This window comes from Helicoverpa zea, chromosome 27, assembly GCF_022581195.2.
Source record: "Helicoverpa zea isolate HzStark_Cry1AcR chromosome 27, ilHelZeax1.1, whole genome shotgun sequence".
Lineage (NCBI taxonomy): Eukaryota > Metazoa > Arthropoda > Insecta > Lepidoptera > Noctuidae > Helicoverpa > Helicoverpa zea.
This window is the reverse complement of record NC_061478.1, coordinates 2,806,710-2,825,449: the sequence shown is the minus strand read 5'-3', so window position 1 is coordinate 2,825,449 and position 18,740 is coordinate 2,806,710. Positions and strand designations below refer to the sequence as shown.

General features: G+C 37.1%; 1 protein-coding gene and 1 long non-coding RNA gene across 9 annotated transcripts in view; one reads left to right on the top strand and one right to left on the bottom strand.

The window, feature by feature from the left end:
* Positions 1–18,740, bottom strand: part of LOC124643337 (phosphatidylinositol 4-phosphate 5-kinase type-1 alpha-like) — an 80,261-nt gene that overhangs the window by 36,598 nt on the left and 24,923 nt on the right. For 7 of the 8 annotated variants that reach the window (XM_047182286.1, XM_047182284.1, XM_047182285.1 and 4 more), the window contains exons 4-6: positions 2,715–2,926; positions 1,027–1,191; positions 267–419 (exon numbers count right to left, since the gene is read on the bottom strand). In XM_047182286.1, the coding sequence (XP_047038242.1) occupies positions 267–419; positions 1,027–1,191; positions 2,715–2,926 (530 nt within the window). Of the gene's footprint in view, positions 1–266; positions 420–1,026; positions 1,192–2,714; positions 2,927–7,057; positions 7,472–18,740 lie in introns of those variants that run through there. The other variant, XM_047182283.1, reaches the window with a different exon arrangement.
* On the top strand, positions 14,343–15,513 carry LOC124643340. The gene is made up of 3 exons (XR_006985912.1): positions 14,343–14,651; positions 14,878–14,970; positions 15,462–15,513. It is a non-coding gene; the product is annotated as an uncharacterized LOC124643340 (long non-coding RNA).

Genomic DNA, 18,740 nt, shown 5'->3' with positions numbered 1-18,740 from the left:
TTCCAAAGAGTAGCCAGTAACGTTCCTCGTCACTCGAACACATCATTTTGGCGACGCTTTAGCGCGAAGAATTTAATGAGTAAAATAACACACTTAACTGAGTAAAGGTAAAGGAAAACATCTCGAGGAAAGGACTCAGGTCTAAATTCGCTAATCCGCCTTGTGATTATCACTCACTTCTCTGTATGAGAAGAGGCCTATGCTTAGGAAAGGGACCATTTTTGCACTGATGATACTGTATTGTAGTACAACTTCAAGCTACATACCTTTCTCTTATACGTAGAGCCTTTCAGATCGTATTTCTGATGCAGTTTGATGGACGAAGGCAGCAAATTATTCATGGCAACCAGTCTGACGTTCTTACTGTTGCACTGGTAGCAGTATAAACCGAAGAATTTTGGTAATAATGTACGTGGGTTCTGGAATACAAAAATAAATAGAATAAGACATCGATATTTGACATTATGAAGACTTTTAAAAATGTAACCCTAGTGACATAATAATGTCGTTCAGAACTAGATCAGTCAGCTGTTGTGCAGGACATATTATAGTGCACAGTATTCGGATATATTAAATAGGTATATATATATTGGGATAAACACTAAGAAGAAGTGCACAGTTGACAACACCGGCTAAGCAACGTTTGCGGTGCACTCTCTTTTCTCTCACACTCATAGTTCGATCAAGATCATAGATATTAGATTTTTGAAACTCATGAATAGTTTTCAGCCAAACCCGGGAATCGAACCCGAGGCGCAGACACATTTAGTACTTTTAATAAACTGTCAAAAACGATTAACTTCTACACAATTCTCGTGGTAATGTGACTTCAGTTTTTCACGTACGGATACTTATTTTGCTTATTTATTAATATTAAAAACATTTTCCCAGCAAAACGATAAATAAAAGTGACATTGACATTATTTTAAGATACTTTTCGCAAAAAATATGACAAAGGATTATTATTTTTGATCTAGTTAACTATACTATTGACGCGAACTATGTGTATACAAGAATGTAACCAACCTGATCGAGATTCAAGTAGTATCCAGGCAGCAGTTTCTGCAGAAACTCTCCCTCCTTATGCTGTACAGTTTTGATGATGAACTCATCATCATTGGTCAGGTAGAAGATGCTGCCCGAGGCGCCAGGGTTGCTGAGCTCGCGCAGCGGGGCGCTACACATCGACATCTGGTAGAAATTCATTAACATAATATGCTTTGGAGTGGAGACATTGTTTGATGAGCACGCCTAAATAGTCTGATGTTCTTTGTGTGATAGTAGTCTTTTGTCTGACTTCCCAAAAAGTTAATTCGTTGGATGTTTAGACATGTTGTTATAGACACGTTCTATCCTATATTATTTTTGTGATACTCTATGTAAGTAATTTTTCGTACTCTAGACCAAAAAGAAAGTTCTGAATTCAGTTTTTATTTTTTGTTATAAACACATTCTATCCTATATTTTTACTTCACTCTATGTGAATTACGTTCTGAAATGTATTATTTTTGTGATACTCTATAAAATATGAGTAATTTGGCCATGACTATAATAAAAGACCTTTTCTTTGGAAAAGATAAGCATCCTATGTATCCTATGATACGCTGTTGTATGTAGATAATACCTCTAGAATATTTTTGTTGGTCATCTTTTTAGGAATTTACGCAACTTTATTAATAGTGGAACATCATTAAAAAAAACCCGATATTAGATGCCCTGAATATTGTACTATGAGCTCATAAAACATTAAAATGTTACCGTGTGTAATGTTAATACCATGTATAAAATGTATACAAAAAAATATCATCTACCTAACAGTACATAGTAGTAGTATTTTGTTTGTAGTGTATTCCTGTATTGTATTTTCAAATAAAAAAATATCTAGCTTATCTTACATATTATCTAGCTTATCATTCAGTGAAATATAAATAAAATCTAGGTGCAATCATGCAACATTTAGAAAATCAAAACAGCTACGTGATTTTTGGGAATTATCGAAAATATATTTTGGGTGTCTAAAACAGGGTGGATATCATATCTACTTTTAGGCTGCGGGATGCGAGTCAAGCATTCTAAATGTGTTACCTTCCAGATCTAAAGATATAATCACAATTCAAGATCTTGATGAAATTCTGTTTTAGCTTTTCCTCCGTGTTTCGGAAGGCACATTAAATTGGTAGATCCCGGCTGTCATTTTAACATCTTTGGCAGTCGTTAAGGGTAGTCTGGGTTAAAGAGGTCAGATACAGTCGCTCCATGTAAACATTTTTGCTCTCTTGGAATTCTGTACCTATAGTATTGCACCCCGCAGCCCATATAAGCCTCGTCTTTGTTCACCGACAAAAGTCCTGTAAATCTCATAGTCTGCAATTCAATTTACCACCAAAAATAGGTGATACTAAAGAAGTCTCAAGTCAAATAACTTTGTCACTCTGGCATCGCTATTTGATGCCTCATGCATATATCTTAATATATTGTCATTAGAATTTGATAGTTGGGCACGCAATCTCCAATAGATGGGACAAACTTATTTGACGTGATCTGTACATTTACCTTTTTGAGCATTCAGTAAAAAAGTACCTATATATTTTTGAACAATGGCCGTTACATACTAAAATGATCTCAGGACAAGTGCCATTAAAAACAGAGCTCCAAAACTACCACACAAGAACATCTAAAAAAGCGATCCAATCTATGTAATACAGAGGTCTTACTAGGAAATCATCGGGCTGAACTTGAAACAGGTCCCGAAAGTATCGGAACGCTATCGGGGCGTAAGACTTAAACTTGAACTCTGAGTAATGATGCGCTGGTGTGTGGTTCGAGCCCTCGTGTGGGAAGTTGGTCGTTTCCACGGTCATGAAGTCTTGCATGAGGAGATCTCGCTCCGGTTTGGAAGCTAGCCCGCCGATTGCATGCTGAATTCCTGTGGAAGGAGATAGGTTTTGTGTTAGAAAAGAAGAATGAGAATATGGTAAAGAGTATTTATTTTATAAAGGAGCAATTACAGCTTTTAGACCTTAAAGAGACATAAACATCTATTGAGCATTGAAATCTTAATTACATTCAAACATACAAGGCTAAGTTCTAAGACTGAGGCCAAATACCACCAACAACATATCAGTTTACTCAAAAGGACTGTTCTATGATTTCTCACGTTCAATTTTCAATGGAAGTAGGGGGATTGAGTTGCCCGGGTTACTGGATTGAGGAGGTCATATAGGCAGTCGCTCTTTGTAAAACACTGGTACTCAGCTGCATCTAGACTGGAAGCCGACCCCAACATAGTTGGGAAAAGGCATGGCAGAAGATGAACTCTCAAAGCGAACAGTTGTTTTAAGAAGAACGGACGTTTAAATTGTTGGTGAACTTGGGCGTTACTCTTTGACCAACTCGCTAATGAGTTAGCATCGTTATAAGATAATTATATTGTCAGCCATTACATATAGCTGTTTGTACTCTACGTCAGTAAGAATAAACAGTTTTTTCTTTGAATAGAAGTTTTTCTTGCGGATGTAAGATCCGATGGATGTTCTTTTGTTCGAGTCCAAGTGTTACTGGGATTTTCCATTTTGGTATGTATCTTTGGTAGGCCAAAATTTATGCTTAATTTTTAAAAAAACGGAGTAGCCTTAAGAATTAAGGCCTGAAATTCGTCTGATCCAAGCTCATAGATCCCAAAGCTACATCAACACACTGATCACAAGACAGTACCCCCATATTGAGACGGGATGAGCATTAATGACCACTTGCGCTCAAGGCGAATGCGCGATTTCAGACCTTTAGGCTAAGAACTCACGGAGCGATTTTTAACCGTGCCCGCCGCGGTGGCGGAACTGCGTTTTTATTTCCAAACTCACGAGACCGTTTATTTGCGCGGTTACACAGCCGTCGCGGTTGAGATTATCGCCCGCAAACGTGGCGGGCGATGATCGCAAGACGGGCAGTTAACGATCAGTTGAAGTCCAGACCGCCATGGACACACATCAGAAACGAGTTGTTGCGTTATACTTACTTCACAGAAGAATGAAAAAAAAAAAGACCCAAAAGGTTCTGGGTGCATCCACTGATTTCTGTACCCCCGCCCCGTCGCCCGCCGCCTCTGCGCCAATGCGATCGCCAATCGACCGCAGAGCGCGCGGGCGCAACCCGCCGAGGCTGCGGGTGACCGCGGCCCGCGCGATTCTACTAGTTGCCCGCCGGTGCAGCGGGACCCGCAAACAAACGCGCAGACTGCGGGCGTAAATCGCGTCGTGAAATGTGCTTTAATTTTTTACATGTATATCTGCATTCTACAGAAGCTACGGGCCCGCAGCCGCGGCGGGCACGGTTAAAAATCGCTCCGTGAGTTCTTAGCCTTAAAGATCAAGTTTCCTCGACTCAGCCATTGGTATATAAAAATACTGGGAAAGTATATAACTTAGTTACATGGTTACTTCTTCAACCCAAGTCAATCTGGCTGATAATTCAAACCTAAAGATATTACATTTATACCACTAAAAACGTCTTCAAGAAGTCGATAATACCCAAATTGATGTGATGTAAAATATTCAGGTTAAGACGCACACCACGAGGGCACACAAGTACTTCCGCGTTAAAATAACTCTGTCCCTTTCAAGTGCCGATCGAAGAGTGAGAATGTAAAATTCAAGATCTTTTGTAGATCATATTTTGGTCATCATATCTACTCTACTATAGTTCGGCCATTCAGAGAATGCGTTCCTGACACGTCGCGATTGAACTGACGACGTAATAACATTCATTGATTATTGATATAATAATGTTGTTTTAATGCTCCTCAATTGTTAAAACGGTAAACAACCAGCAAAAATATTTTTATCGTAACTGCAACGCCATTGCAAAGTTACGTCGTCAGTTCAATCGCGACGTGTCAGGAACGCATTCTCTGAATGGCCGAACTATAGAAGTTTACTTGTCTATACTAATATTATTTGAAGTTTGTTTATTTGAACACGCTAATCTCGGAATCATCTGGACTTATTTAAAAATTTCTTCGAGTTCAGGATAGCTCATTAATCGAAGAGATGTATACTCGAATACCCTATTCATAATTCCGCTGTATATTTCAGCTATGAGGTACTGACAAGTTTCATCATAATACCATCGGCAATTTTTTGACAGAAAGAATAACAACTATCCCACATCAAGGCAATCAGGTTTATTAAGTGTGGTGACTAATTTTATTGCTGTTTTATAATTTAAAAGTTTTCCTCTATACCCAGTCATTGCTCTCTACTCTGTACCTCACGATTTATCTATCACCAACAGCAAGAGGAAAACCTACAAAAGCGGGGAAATAAGATGTAGGATACAGTTTTGAAGGCAAAAAAGTAATCGTCGATTGGTCCTGGACAAAAAGCTTAAAGGACAAGAAACAGATGTTTGGAAAACTTGGGTATTTTGAAAAAAAATACCGGTCAGGTGCTAGTCAGAATCGCCTACCAAGGTTTCTGTTCAAAGCATCCTTGCTAGTATTTATAAATGTGATAGTAATTTTGTCGTTCATGTCAAAAGAAAGTGTGTTGAAGGTTGGTACACAGGTAGTCTTGAGTCTGATAAAGAACATAGGCTAATTTTTATCCGGGTGCGGAAAGAAGTTCTTTTAAGACACCGGTGGATACGTGAAGAACGGCTAGTACATAACACGGGTGAAACAATATCATATTTTAAAGTGTGTGCAAAGAGTTTCTTGCCGGCTCTTCTCCCAACTTTGTGGAACCGTGCAACTAGTGAGACGTTTCATAAGAGCCTGCAAAAGCCTATCTTCTTCTCTCATATATAAATTAATTGCTATTCGTTAGTCTCACTAAAACTCGAGAATGTCTGGACCGATATGGCTTTTTTCTGGTTTTAAAACGTGTATAGAGGTTTAGGGAAGGTTTAGTTAGACGATACGGAGTTCAGCTATTTTGAAATAAAAACACCTGTCTTTGACTTTGAAAGACCTATCCTGAATGGTGCAAAAATACAGTATGACAAGGTCCTACAGAACAGTGTTTCTATAGCCTGATGCAACCTTGTCACAGCGCGGCATCACGGCCTTGGATTTATATCAACTTCCTATGCACCAGAGGAAGCGGTCTCGTTGGTATTTTTTTCTCCATTTCTTACAATTTGTGGTGTGTTTTGTATAAAAGTGAACAATGATTTCGGCATTTAGTACAGATTTTGAAGACTAAATTATACACTGTCATTGGAAATGATAATAAACAAGTTTTCACTAGAGACTTCACTAGCATCCCGTAAGACCTACTTCGAGCATCTAGATAAAAAGTAATCTGTAGCCATCCTCGATAAATGATGTTAACTTTGAGACAAAAAGTTCTTTAGGTAGATTAGCGCATTCGAACGAGCAAACAAACTTTTCAGCATTTTACTATTAAGTAAATATAGATACGATTTTACTACGCATTTTCAACTGAGTATAATACAACAATAATTGATTTATTGTAATTACAACAATACTCGTGGATCACGTGATTCAATATATTTTATTTTATTATCCTGTAAGGACAACAAGATACATCCAAACCAGAATAATCTGCTATTATGTACTGCAAATTATAAAAAATGTTCTCCGAAGCGGCTTTATCTTTATCCTTGACAAACTCAAAAACTAGATACTGAAGACATTTGCAAGCGGTGTCCACCAGTAGGTAGAAGAATTTATGCGGAAAATTATAGTACACATACCTAGCGAAAGGTCACTGACACTGATTGATCAGAAAAATCTTAGAAATCACAATTGCTTAAGACTCTTATGCATGGGGGTTACTTTCCCAAAGATGGATTACAAGAGAGACTAAAGGGATTTTGACAATTCCCAACGGGATAGAAAAGGGTGATAAAGTTTGCCCCACGTGGACGAAATCAAAGGCAAAAGCTAGTCATTAATAAACCCGTGATCAGGAACGTAAAAACAGGGTAGGAAGAAGGTAAAACTAGGTGGATCGCTAGTCCCTAGCAAATTAAGAGACGCCTCAAACGACATATCATTAAAAATAAAACCATTTAAGGACTATTTGAAACATCTTACCGCAAACTATATCATGCATCAGCATTTTGGAATCCATTTTAGACCACTACACCAACACATCCATACAAAAACCCGTGCCTGGGAGGGCACGTGTCGCCGGCGTCCCCGAATGCTACTCAGCAGCAGTCGTTGTTACAATTCCACGTCAGAGGCCGTCGGGCGGAGTTGAGGAAACTCTGACACTAGGGCTTGCTAGGTGATTAAACCTGCAGCTCACTCGAAAAGAAGAAGATCAAATATACACTTTAAAAACACCACTTTTTCACTTAAAAACGCCACACTTGGCACGGGTCAGAGTTTATACTAAAACAATATCCTTAAATGTAGTTTTTGCTGGTTTTCCTCATGAAACAATTAATAATAAGTTGGGAATTCATGTCCTTCTATTATGGCGTATAGTTAGTGACTGAGTATAATATCGTTTTTGACGGGAAACAGGTCCATATCAGTTCTATGCTTTGTATGTATTTACAATGTTTTGTGGCTTTGGACAGTTAGTCATTTAGGGATGTCAAGTTAAATAATTGTTTTAATTCTAAAGTGGTTTAATTAATTTTTGCTATTGTAAAAGACCGGTAAGTACTGCGGTAAACCCTAAATGCGAGATCGTACCACCGGCGTGACGTATAGAAATTATTTAAAATAATTTACAGATCTCGTCAAATTCCTTTTCCGATGTGAAGTTTGTTACAAGTTACTTCAGGATTGTCTTATTTTATTCATTACTAGCTGATCCCGCGAACTTCGTATCGTTCAAACCTTCCCCTGACCTCTGCAAACATTTTAAAACCAAAATCAGCTCAATCGGCCCAGCCGTTCTCGAGTTTTAATCAGACTAACGAACAACAATTCATTTTTATTTATATAGATTATTACTAGCCTATAATGTCCCACTGCTAGGCAAAGGCATTCTACGAAAAAAAACACTACTATGCATACATTGTGGAAGGGAAAGTCGAAAGAAAGAGGGGAAGGGGTCGTATAAGGTACAACTCATCAAGCAAATTAAAGAGAAGGTGAATGTTGTGACGTATTAGGAAGTTCAGGAGTTGGCGCTAGACAGGCGTAAATGGAAGGAGCTGCACCGACAAGAGCTGGGCTCTTAAATTGAAGAAGATGCATACGCACGGCATCAAAAGGCTCACTTCAGATAGCTTAGTTACTGTACTTTATTAACATCAAACTTATTGCTATGCGCCAACCCTTATTTCGTGTAAAAGGAAATAATAACCAATAGGTTATTTTGCAATGTTATATTGTCAAACAAATATGTGCCATTACAATACCTAAAAACGTATATTTAGTGTCCTTGACGTTGAAATAAACATGGTGATAATTGAGTAGTTATTTTTTTATTATTAACATACAATAAATAAATAGTAAACAAAAAAAACCTATAAAAACGAGATTCTACACAAATGTATCTTCTGGTGTACTCGCTCTAGCAAACAGTAACAAATTGCGTGCGAACATTTCGAAAATGTCCGCGAAACTGCAACCTTTGTGCTCGAACACATGCTAGCAGTGGACTCGCGCGACGCGTGCATTTTTTATGCAGGTGTAGTGAAAATCTACGGGATTGTTCGAAAGAGTTACAGCGGCCCTGGTACATAAAAGGCCTACGAAGGAACGTGATGGGTTTTAGTCAGTAAGAGTCTGACACTCCCTCACGCTGCCAACCCCCAGCGAGAGTCATTTGATGATTTCCCATCTCAAAAAAATAAAAATGGGTATAGTATAAATGCATAGGAGACTTCGATCTCCAATCTCAGGCAGATCTTACCTACTTATTTCTTTAGTCATTAGACTTTTTCAAGAGTTTCTATGACTCACACGGACTTCCCCTACCGATGAAACACGATTAAAAAAAACTCATAACAAAACGATAGTTAATAATAACACAAACAGATAAAGATTTTCCTTTTAACAAAAATATACCTTATTCTCTATAGAGTAAATGTTTGACATAGGTATTTATATAGCTAATCTCTATAACATTTCTGCCTAACTTTTTGATGACAAAACATGATTCATCTATTTACATGATGAATTATTATGAAGCTAAAATGGTTTGATTGGTTGACGCGCTTATCTCAGAAATCACTTGTCCAATCCAATCTATATATATAAAAATGCATTGCTGTTCGTTAGTCTCGCTAAAACTCGAGAACGGCTGGGCCGATTGAGCTGATTTTAGTTTTAAAATGTTTGTCGTAGTCCAGGGTAGGTCTAAACGGTGAGCAAATAAGGAAAAAAAAAATGCGAGTATGATTCCCGGGACGGGAGTGATTAGACAAAAACCAACTTACGGAATGCCGCAGAACCACAAAAGTAAAGTACTAGGACAGCATAATTCACCTTAGTAAAGTATACCAATAATGAAATTTCGATGCAACTGCTCACCATGTACCAGGGTAGCATAACTTATATGAGTATACCAATACCAAGTGTAGGTAGACGCTACTGCTCACCATGTATCAGAGCGGCAAAAAATACACCGAGCGCGGGTAATACCGCGGGGAACGGCTAGTTTGAAATAAAAAACATTGTTAGAAATCCTATTTATCGAGGAAAGTCGTAGGTTCCTTTCATACGGATATACGGAGTAGGGTGCTTACATAAAGAAACAGGTTTCCGGTACAGACGAATCTGTACAGATCAGTACCGATCGGTACAGTATTGACTCGTATAAAGAAACAGGTGAATCTGTCCTTAAAGACAATCAAAATTAAACCCGTATGGTACGGTCCAGGTAGTCGGCACCGATAAGTTACAACCTGTTTCTTTATAAGTGAGGGAATAGGATTATATTGAAATATTATACCTGCGCTGATCGGTACCTACCCGTACAGATGTGTCTGTACCGGAAACCTGTTTCTTTATGTAAGCACCCGTAGTTGCCTCAGGACGCAGATGAAACTGCTATCCGAAGAAATAAACAAAGCTGTGATCGTTAGGAGAAAGTCCTCCTTTTTGGGAAGCCGTTTGAAAAATGTACCAACCGACAAATCAACGCTACAAATCATACAGCTGCATAAAAATACTTCTAATGCAGCAAACAGCCATTTAATTCCAAACAATGACCACAATCAATCACAATGACAATCGGAAACGGAAATATCGATTATCATCTCGCGAATTTTGGCTCCAAAACGATCACGTGGCGATCTGACTCAGAATATTATCGAGAAAGACATTTATTGAGTCATTGAGTCACTGGTTGCATCAAGAATAAGACTAAAAACTTCGTGACTAGTGACTTCGTTTACGAAGAATAAATTCAGACTCAAACTCAAACTCAAACTCAAATTTTTTTATTTCAAATAGGCCTATTAAAGCTCTTTCGAAACGTCAAAGTTAGGTGCACGGTTCCAAAGAGTTGGTCTCATGGAGAAGAACCGGCAAGAAACTCCATGGACACTCTTTTTAAGAGAAATAAAAATAATTACAAACATACAGTTTTCTATCTAGTCCTGAGAATGTTATACAATACAAATTGAGCTAAAAATTTACTAATAAATTATACAAAATAATTTTAGTGCAATTTTTACTAGAAAAATAATTTATACAATTCAAAGAAAAGATATGTATACAGAGTTCCTTACGTCATACCATACTGGTTTTGGTATTATATTATCGGATAAAAGTTTTTCGATTTGGTGTTGTTTACGGGTAAACTTCAGCTAGACAAATAACACGGATATATCATACTGGATAGATTAATGGTGAGATCAGCTAGCTGCGCAGGACATATCAAAATGCACAAGCATTTGCGCAGACACAGATGCACTCACTATTCCCTAACTCTCATAGCGCGATGGGACGGCAATCCGAACACCAGAGAGAGATCTCAAACAGAACCGGCATTAACATACTACGAGATACGGGTGCATCAATCATTTTCAGACTAAGCGCTACCTTGTGAAGATTTTTAAAACCAAACACAAAACTATTGCGGCCGAACCATAGAACTGATGCCCTTAGTTTCTCTAAGGAGATACTAGGCTACCATTATAGGCTGTTGAAAATGTTTGCAAATCTGGTAAAAATCTTCAATGCCAGAGCAAGATACTTTGCAATCACATACATACATATCACAATTCTGCATAACCTTCATTATAAAAATAAAAGGATCAGTTTTCTTAGGTTCAATAGCTTTGCGGTCAGTCGTGGACGCAAGGATACCCATTTTACATAGATACAATTAATTGTAAGTTACTGTCATATTTCTATGAATTTTACAATGTCACACAGGTTTTCTGCATATATTAGTTCCTTTAAAATTTCTTTCATACGTTTTACACAACATGAAGTTAATTCATCATCTCACAGTATATTTTAACTGAATAAGAGTAAACTTATTATCATCCTTAGCCTTTCCCCAACTATGTTGGGGTTGGCTTCCAATCTAACCGGGTGGAGCTGAATACCAGTGTGCCACACGGATTGACTGACTATTTGATTTCCTCAATCCAGTTACCTTGAAAACCCGATATCCCTTGGTAAGACTGTTCAAATGACAACTAACACCCAGCAATTTCAGGTGCCTTTCAATACGGAGGAACTCTTCATGACAAGCTAGATGAGAAGGTGATTAAAACGTACAAATAACTTTAGTAGTTATTAGGTAAAGGTCACCAGGTGCCATTGTATCAAAACATATGACGTCAAGGATTGGCAAATTATAACCGCTTTCTGTGAAATTGCTTGCAAAACCCGATCGACTTTTTTGTGAAATGCATTCACAAGTGTCAATTAGTGTAATGCGGATTATAAATATCAAGGTTGGGGAATGTGGTAGGTACGGTTTGGGGAAGGCCTATGTCCAAATTCCAACTCAAAGGAAAATCTCCCCAGCTTGGGAGGAATTTTGTCCAGCGGTGGACATTTTTAGGCTGTGACGAGGATGAAGACTCACTGGTTTCCTATATAATGACCAGCTACATAAACCAATACAAAGAAAGACGACAAAACAATTCTAGACCAATTACTAGCAACTAAAGCGATGACAAAATTTTTGCAACATTTTTGGCAATTTTCGTAGAACTTCAGGAAATAGGATTCTGAATCTCGGAATTGACACAGAGATTGATGCTAGAGAAAGTTACAGAAGAATTTTGATAAAAACTAGAGATGGAGTTATCTGCAATTTTTATCATAATTTAAGTTTGCTTACGTTATCAACAACAAAAACTGATATGGTCTACTGCTCTGTATGTTGTCCATAAGAGTAGATATGGTTCATTGACGTATATTATGACACACATAACACAAGCGTGACGTAGATCAATAGTTTGGTTATCCAATAGTGTGGTACATGTGTAATAGAGTTAAAAATACCAGCCATTCGTTTTCAAAATACTGTGAACTTTTTCCTTCTGGAGCCCTTTGTGCCTTGACAAAATTATCCAAATAAATTAACATTATCTTGAATTTGTCACATTAAACTTCGCCTATCGTAAATAGAACGACGATATTTTAGTATTGATTATAGGAAAATTATATGCACCTAACCAAATCAAACCTAAATTATATGCACTTTTATCAACAATTCGTTTTCGAGGAATTTATGCGAAAAATAAATAACAGCAGTATTTACTCCGCTAATACTCATAGATGTTACGTCAATAAATAATCAGCGAACATGTGTACAAATGACTAATGCATTGTATTTGTTTATATACAAATTGTGAATCATTCAATACGTGTGTATGTACTATCAACCAATGACATGTATGACCCACTTAATCTTTAAAACCGTTTGAAACTGCCAAAACAATAAAGACTTCCTTTACAGTGCTTGTTAAATTTCGGCCTAATTGTTTTTGATTCTTTCTACGAAAACTTGTTTAAAGAGGTTTTTTTTTAACGACGTCAAAAATCATCAAATGACTCCTCCCGCTGTGGGTTAGCAGCGGTGAGAGTGTCAGACTCTTACTGACTAAAAACCGTCGTGTTCCGTCGTAGGCCTTTTATGTACCAGGGCCGCGGTAGCTCTTTCGAACAATCCCGCAGCCCCTAAATATCATTGGTTGATAGTACGTCCATATATAGTAAGTTATTTTAAAATCCTGTGCAACATTAAGCGAGATTATTGCTATTTATCGGGCAATGTTCCAAAATATTTGCCAATTGCACACGCCTCCCGGGAGAACAACTTCCCATAACAGAATAACTTAGAGCCTTATGACACTCACAAATAACGTGGCTATTCATCCAAACCAATCATCATCCTCCGAGCCTTTTCCCAATCATGTTGGGGTCGACTTCCAGTCTAACCGGATTCAGCTGAGTATCAGTGCTTTAAAAGAAGCGACTGCCTATCTGACCTCCTCAACCCAGTTACCCAGGCAACCCGATACCCTTTGGTTAGACTGGTGTCAGACTTACTGGCTTCTGACTACCCGTAACGACTGCCAAGGATATTCAATGACAGCCGGGATCTACAGTTTAACGTGCCATCCGAAACACAGTCAATGGTGTCTAAGATATACATAGAAAGTACATACAAACTTAGAAAAGTTGCACTGGTACTTGCCTGACCTGGGATCGAACCCGCGCCCTCATACTTGAGAGATTGGTTCTTTACCCACTAGGCCACCACCACTTCACCAAACCAATTTTATAAGAAAAACATGAAATTGAACAGTTTGTTTGTTTGAACGCGCGAATCTTAGGAATTACAGGACCCATTTGAATTGTTATTAAAATTATTTCAATGTTAGATATCCCATTAATCGAGGATTACTATAGGCAACCTTTTATCCGGGTGAAAAGGTAGGTATACTGGTTTAGGACCAGTGCCCTACCTGAGCTAGGACCGAACCCACGTACTTGTAAGCCAGTTGCATTCGCCATCCGGCCATCTTTTGAACTACAGACTCAAGCAACAAATATATTCTTGAGGTAGGTAAAAACGAAAGAGTCTATAAATAAACGTATGTAAATACGGCACACTTCCTAGTAGTTCCTAGGCAGTGTTTAGTTTATATAGCTGGGCATAATAAATGCCTGCCTGACAGGCATACACAATGAGGTTCCGACGGCCATTATTTAGTAGGTAATTCTATTATTACTATTGTATTTTATGACTTACAGCGGGCCTAGCATGACCGCCATAGAAACAGCTTTTGTCTACCGGAGAATCGACAAAATGACAGATTGAAGAAAGATTTCTATCGATCCGAGCATGGCGATGTTTGACATCGAGAAGAGAAATGTTTCTTTTCTTCATCGACATGTGTCTATCGCGTCGAGCATGACGACTATATTTTATCTACTTTTGACATTTGGGAGTAGATATAACTTTCTATATGAAATGTCAAATACTCTACATCTCATCGGACCTAGACAAGAGTAGACAAGAATATTATTATAATTTTAAGTTCTCAAATAGCATTTACAAAGTATTTCGGGGTCCTACCGTCGTCATGTGGTCAGTATTTATGCTGAGAAGAATCAGTGTAAAGCTCAAAGAACGAGCTATACGAGTGTTAAGCCTCTCGACATCGAAAACGTAAATGTGCAGAGATGGTGCAGTATTTGTGCCAGGAATCTGTCTCCTATATCTCAGGGTCTGCCTGTTCTTGTCAATGTAAGTACCTACAGTCTATTTTATTTTGTTGTGCTTTCCAATTGTTATCAACCAAAAATATGACAAAGTTTTCGTCCTTATAGATAAGGTTTAAATATAGAAAAATCTATACACTTCATTTATTATTGTTTCTAAGATTATTTTGTCTATTATGTAGGTATTGCCCTTCATTGCAAGAAAATGATTAAACAGAAGAAAAATATTTAACAAAGTCTAATTGTTGCAGGTTCTTTGCTCGGGTCCTGCTTAGGTCATTAACAACATTACTAACCACTGTTAGCAAATTTTTTAAACAATTTGTTTTTGCAATGAATACAAGGTTAGTATACCTAATATTAGATATGACCTCTATTTCAGATTGTAGATACTGAGTGCAAAATACTGAACATAAATGCCAATTATCGTGACAGAGTTCATAAACAATCAATTTTCAATAGTTCTCTCATTAAGAACGAACTGCGCAGGCTATATGACTCTAGAATTGGACAGTTTTATCTGCTAAGAAAAAAATTACATTTTAAATAAACAACCATTATGATTTTAATATTCACATTCTTTATTAAATAATATAATTTCAATAATTTATAATTTGTAAACTGAAGGCCCAGCTGTCATTTAGCATCCTTTTTTTGTAATCTGAAACAAGAACACAAAATTAAATTATCATTCATTTTCAGGGGATTCTAGTTATGCATTAGGGTCTTGGCTCATGACACCAATAATAATGCTGATAATGTATCAGTATCAGTATGTTATTCTTTTATAATACTGTAAAAACTCTTTACCAAACACAGTTATTTCTTTTTGCAGGGTGCCTATGCTACAAGCTACAACTCTTCCCGAGGAAAGGCAGAGAGAGAGAGACACACTAATGACCTTAGTGGTAGCTTACTACAAGCTGCAACTCACAGAAGAGCAACTATTATGAATATCTTTGTATATCAACAGTTCTTCAAACCATACAGACAGAATTGAGTTGCTGGGGAGTTTGTTCCACCGCTTCTGCTGCTGATTTTCAGCCTATTTTGAATAAATGACTTTATCTGTAGCCTTAATTTTATGTAAATAAACCTTTACCTCTGTGTAAATGATTGTCTCATTTTATTTTTTATCTTAAGAGTTGTTGCTTATATTATATCACACAAGCAACAAATAGGTACTATAATTATTATTGCCATAATTATATTTTGAAAACAAAGCATGAGAGTTTTGCTAGAATGAAGCCAACAAGTCTGGGGAACTATTACTAGTAAATGAATATTATTTAAAGACACTTACTAATAGAATATTTCTCGTGTCAGCATTGTATGCCAAGAACTCGTTCTTTTTCCATATTTTTTCAGCAGCTTTTGAATACTGACCCATTCTTCTTTATCGTGGCCTTCTTTTCTCAATGGATCGCGATATTATCTTCTCTGTTTATTGGATGGGACTTCGTACGCTGTAAATAAACAGTTTTTGTAACGGCGAAAGTAAAAACACTTCGGGCAATAATATAGGGAAGCAAGATAACAGTGAGGAACACATTGAACTGTGCATGGCAAAGTGTTCATCAGACAATGCCACCGATCACCATTTATTGAGATTATTATGTTATTTTCCTTTGTTCTTTTCATCGTATGTATGGATAATTAATTATTGTTCGTTTAGATTAATTACACACAACTATTGGAATAATCAGTACTTTATTTATTTAATCACAAAATCTACTTACTTTTTCCTTGCCGCAGTAGTCACCAATATTAAAAATCAACAACTTAAATTAATATGTAAAATCAACAACAAGAATCGTTTTTTGTAAACAAATTAACAAACAAACATCAACCATTTTAGTTCCACAGATAAGAAATAAGTTCGATGAATACGTTTTGTTGTTGATTTGAGTTACGTGAGTTTATGTATAGGTTCATGCGTGAAAAATAGTGCATTGACACATTTTTTTGGCTAACTAAACGTAAATTCATCGCAGAACGACCCATCACTAGCTACTTATCCGTTGCTATGGAAAGTCTTTCTCTTGATAGAAACGCGAGTCTACAGCTCGCGCCAGGGGCTGGTCACTGCCGTACTTGACTAGATTTCGGTAAAAAATTTAGAAAAGCGCCATCTGCAATCCTCTTCCTAAAGTATTTAATATCTTCAAGTGATAATAGATGGCTCTTTAATCAAAAATTAACTTCCATAAAATATCACTAAAATTATTGAAATCTAAAAATTATTTTATATATTAGTATTACGTAGGAAATCTATCAATTATTTTTATTAAATCTGTACACTATTTTATATACATAAATTATTTTTCTATAATTATTTTTTTGGTTGGCAATAAACCGTGCCAACTGCCAATGCTGAAGTTAGAATTTGAATTTTAATGGCGAGTACAGTACATACAATTTGTGTGTTAAGTTTTCGTCCATTTAAGTGTTTTCTGCTGTTGACTTGCGTTGATTTGAGTTTTACTCATCCGCTGTGTTTTCGGTGAATTAGTGAGTGAGTTGAGCTGTGCTCCTCTGTTTCATTGTTTCACATAACTTGCGAAAAGACGCCATTAGTGTTTAGTATTATTTGCGATAAAGACGCCTTTTTTGTGATATTTGTGAAATAGACACTGTTATTGTGTTATTAGCGATTAGAGACGCTTGTTTGAGTGCATATAATCATGCCGAGGCGGTGCGAATTGGGATGTTCACACAACCCGGGTAAGTGCTTTCTTTATCAAGTTCATAGTACCTAGGGCCCGATTCTGTTAATAGTATCATTAAGTTATTAATATCAAAATTGAATAGAAATTAAATCGCAATATCAGTTTTAACCATTTCGGGCATTCTGCTACTAATATTTATAAGACCAATCGTATTCCAACGACATTCGATTGGTTGCTATTGGTCTGCCGTTTTGGTTTATAGGTACATATTACCATATTATTCTTAGTCTATATTGCCATATTGCCTCAAAGTCGTGGTGGCCTAGTGGGTAAAGAGCCAACCTCACAAGTATGAGGGCGTGGGTTCGATTCCAGGTCAGGCAAGTACCCATGCAACTTTTCTAAGTTTGTATGTACTTTCTAAGTATATCTTAGAAACCAATGACTGTGTTTCGGATGGCACGTTAAACTGTAGGTCCCGGCTATCATTTAACATCCTTGGCAGTCGTTACGGGTAGTCAGAAGCCAGTAAGTCTGACACCAGTCTAACCAAGGGGTATCGGGTTGCCCGGGTAGCTGGGTTGAGGAGGTCAGATAGGCAGTCGCTCCTTGTACAGCACTGGTACTCAGCTGAATCCGGGAATTATTCCCAATAGTCCCCTCTAGCGCTGTCCTCCGGGGTGACAGCCGGGAATTGTCTTCCCAGTTATCACCGGGGTGACAATTTGTGCCGACTGTTCCCTTTGAAAACTGACTAGAGGGGACAAATGGGAAGTCTATTTCTCAGTTGTCACCGGGGGGGTGACATTTGCTACGGTTCCTTCTTCCTTCCTAAGAAAAAAAAATGTAATTACCATAGATTTCAGGTTTTTTATTTATTATGTTACATAGAATCACATAAAAAAATATATATATTATTATTTTAACTAACACAATGTCAACAGGCTTACAAAAATCGATTTTTTTATAGTAGTTAATACTACTATAAAAAACAAAAACAACATTATGTTTCCTATAATAGGCACAATCACAGATAACTTTAATTAATACTAATCACAGATAATCACTAATGGTTAAGTTAAAAGTGCTTATTAGTCGCATGCTTATTTGTAACACAGTTTGTAATCTTGTTAAATTAAATAAAATTAAGAAAACGATTGGTGTTAATAGAAATTAATAATATGTGATGTACCTATTAAAGGAAACACAATGTTGTTTGTTATAAGAAATAAAAACCTGAAATCTATGATAATTACATTTTTTTTTCTTTGGAAGATTCTATGTAGCATAATAAATAAAAAACCTGAAATCTATGGTAATTACATTTTTTTTTCTTTGGAAGGAAGAAGGAACCGTAGCAAATGTCACCCCCCCGGTGACAACTGAGAAATAGACTTCCCATTTGTCCCCTCTAGTCAGTTTTCAAAGGGAACAGTCGGCACAAA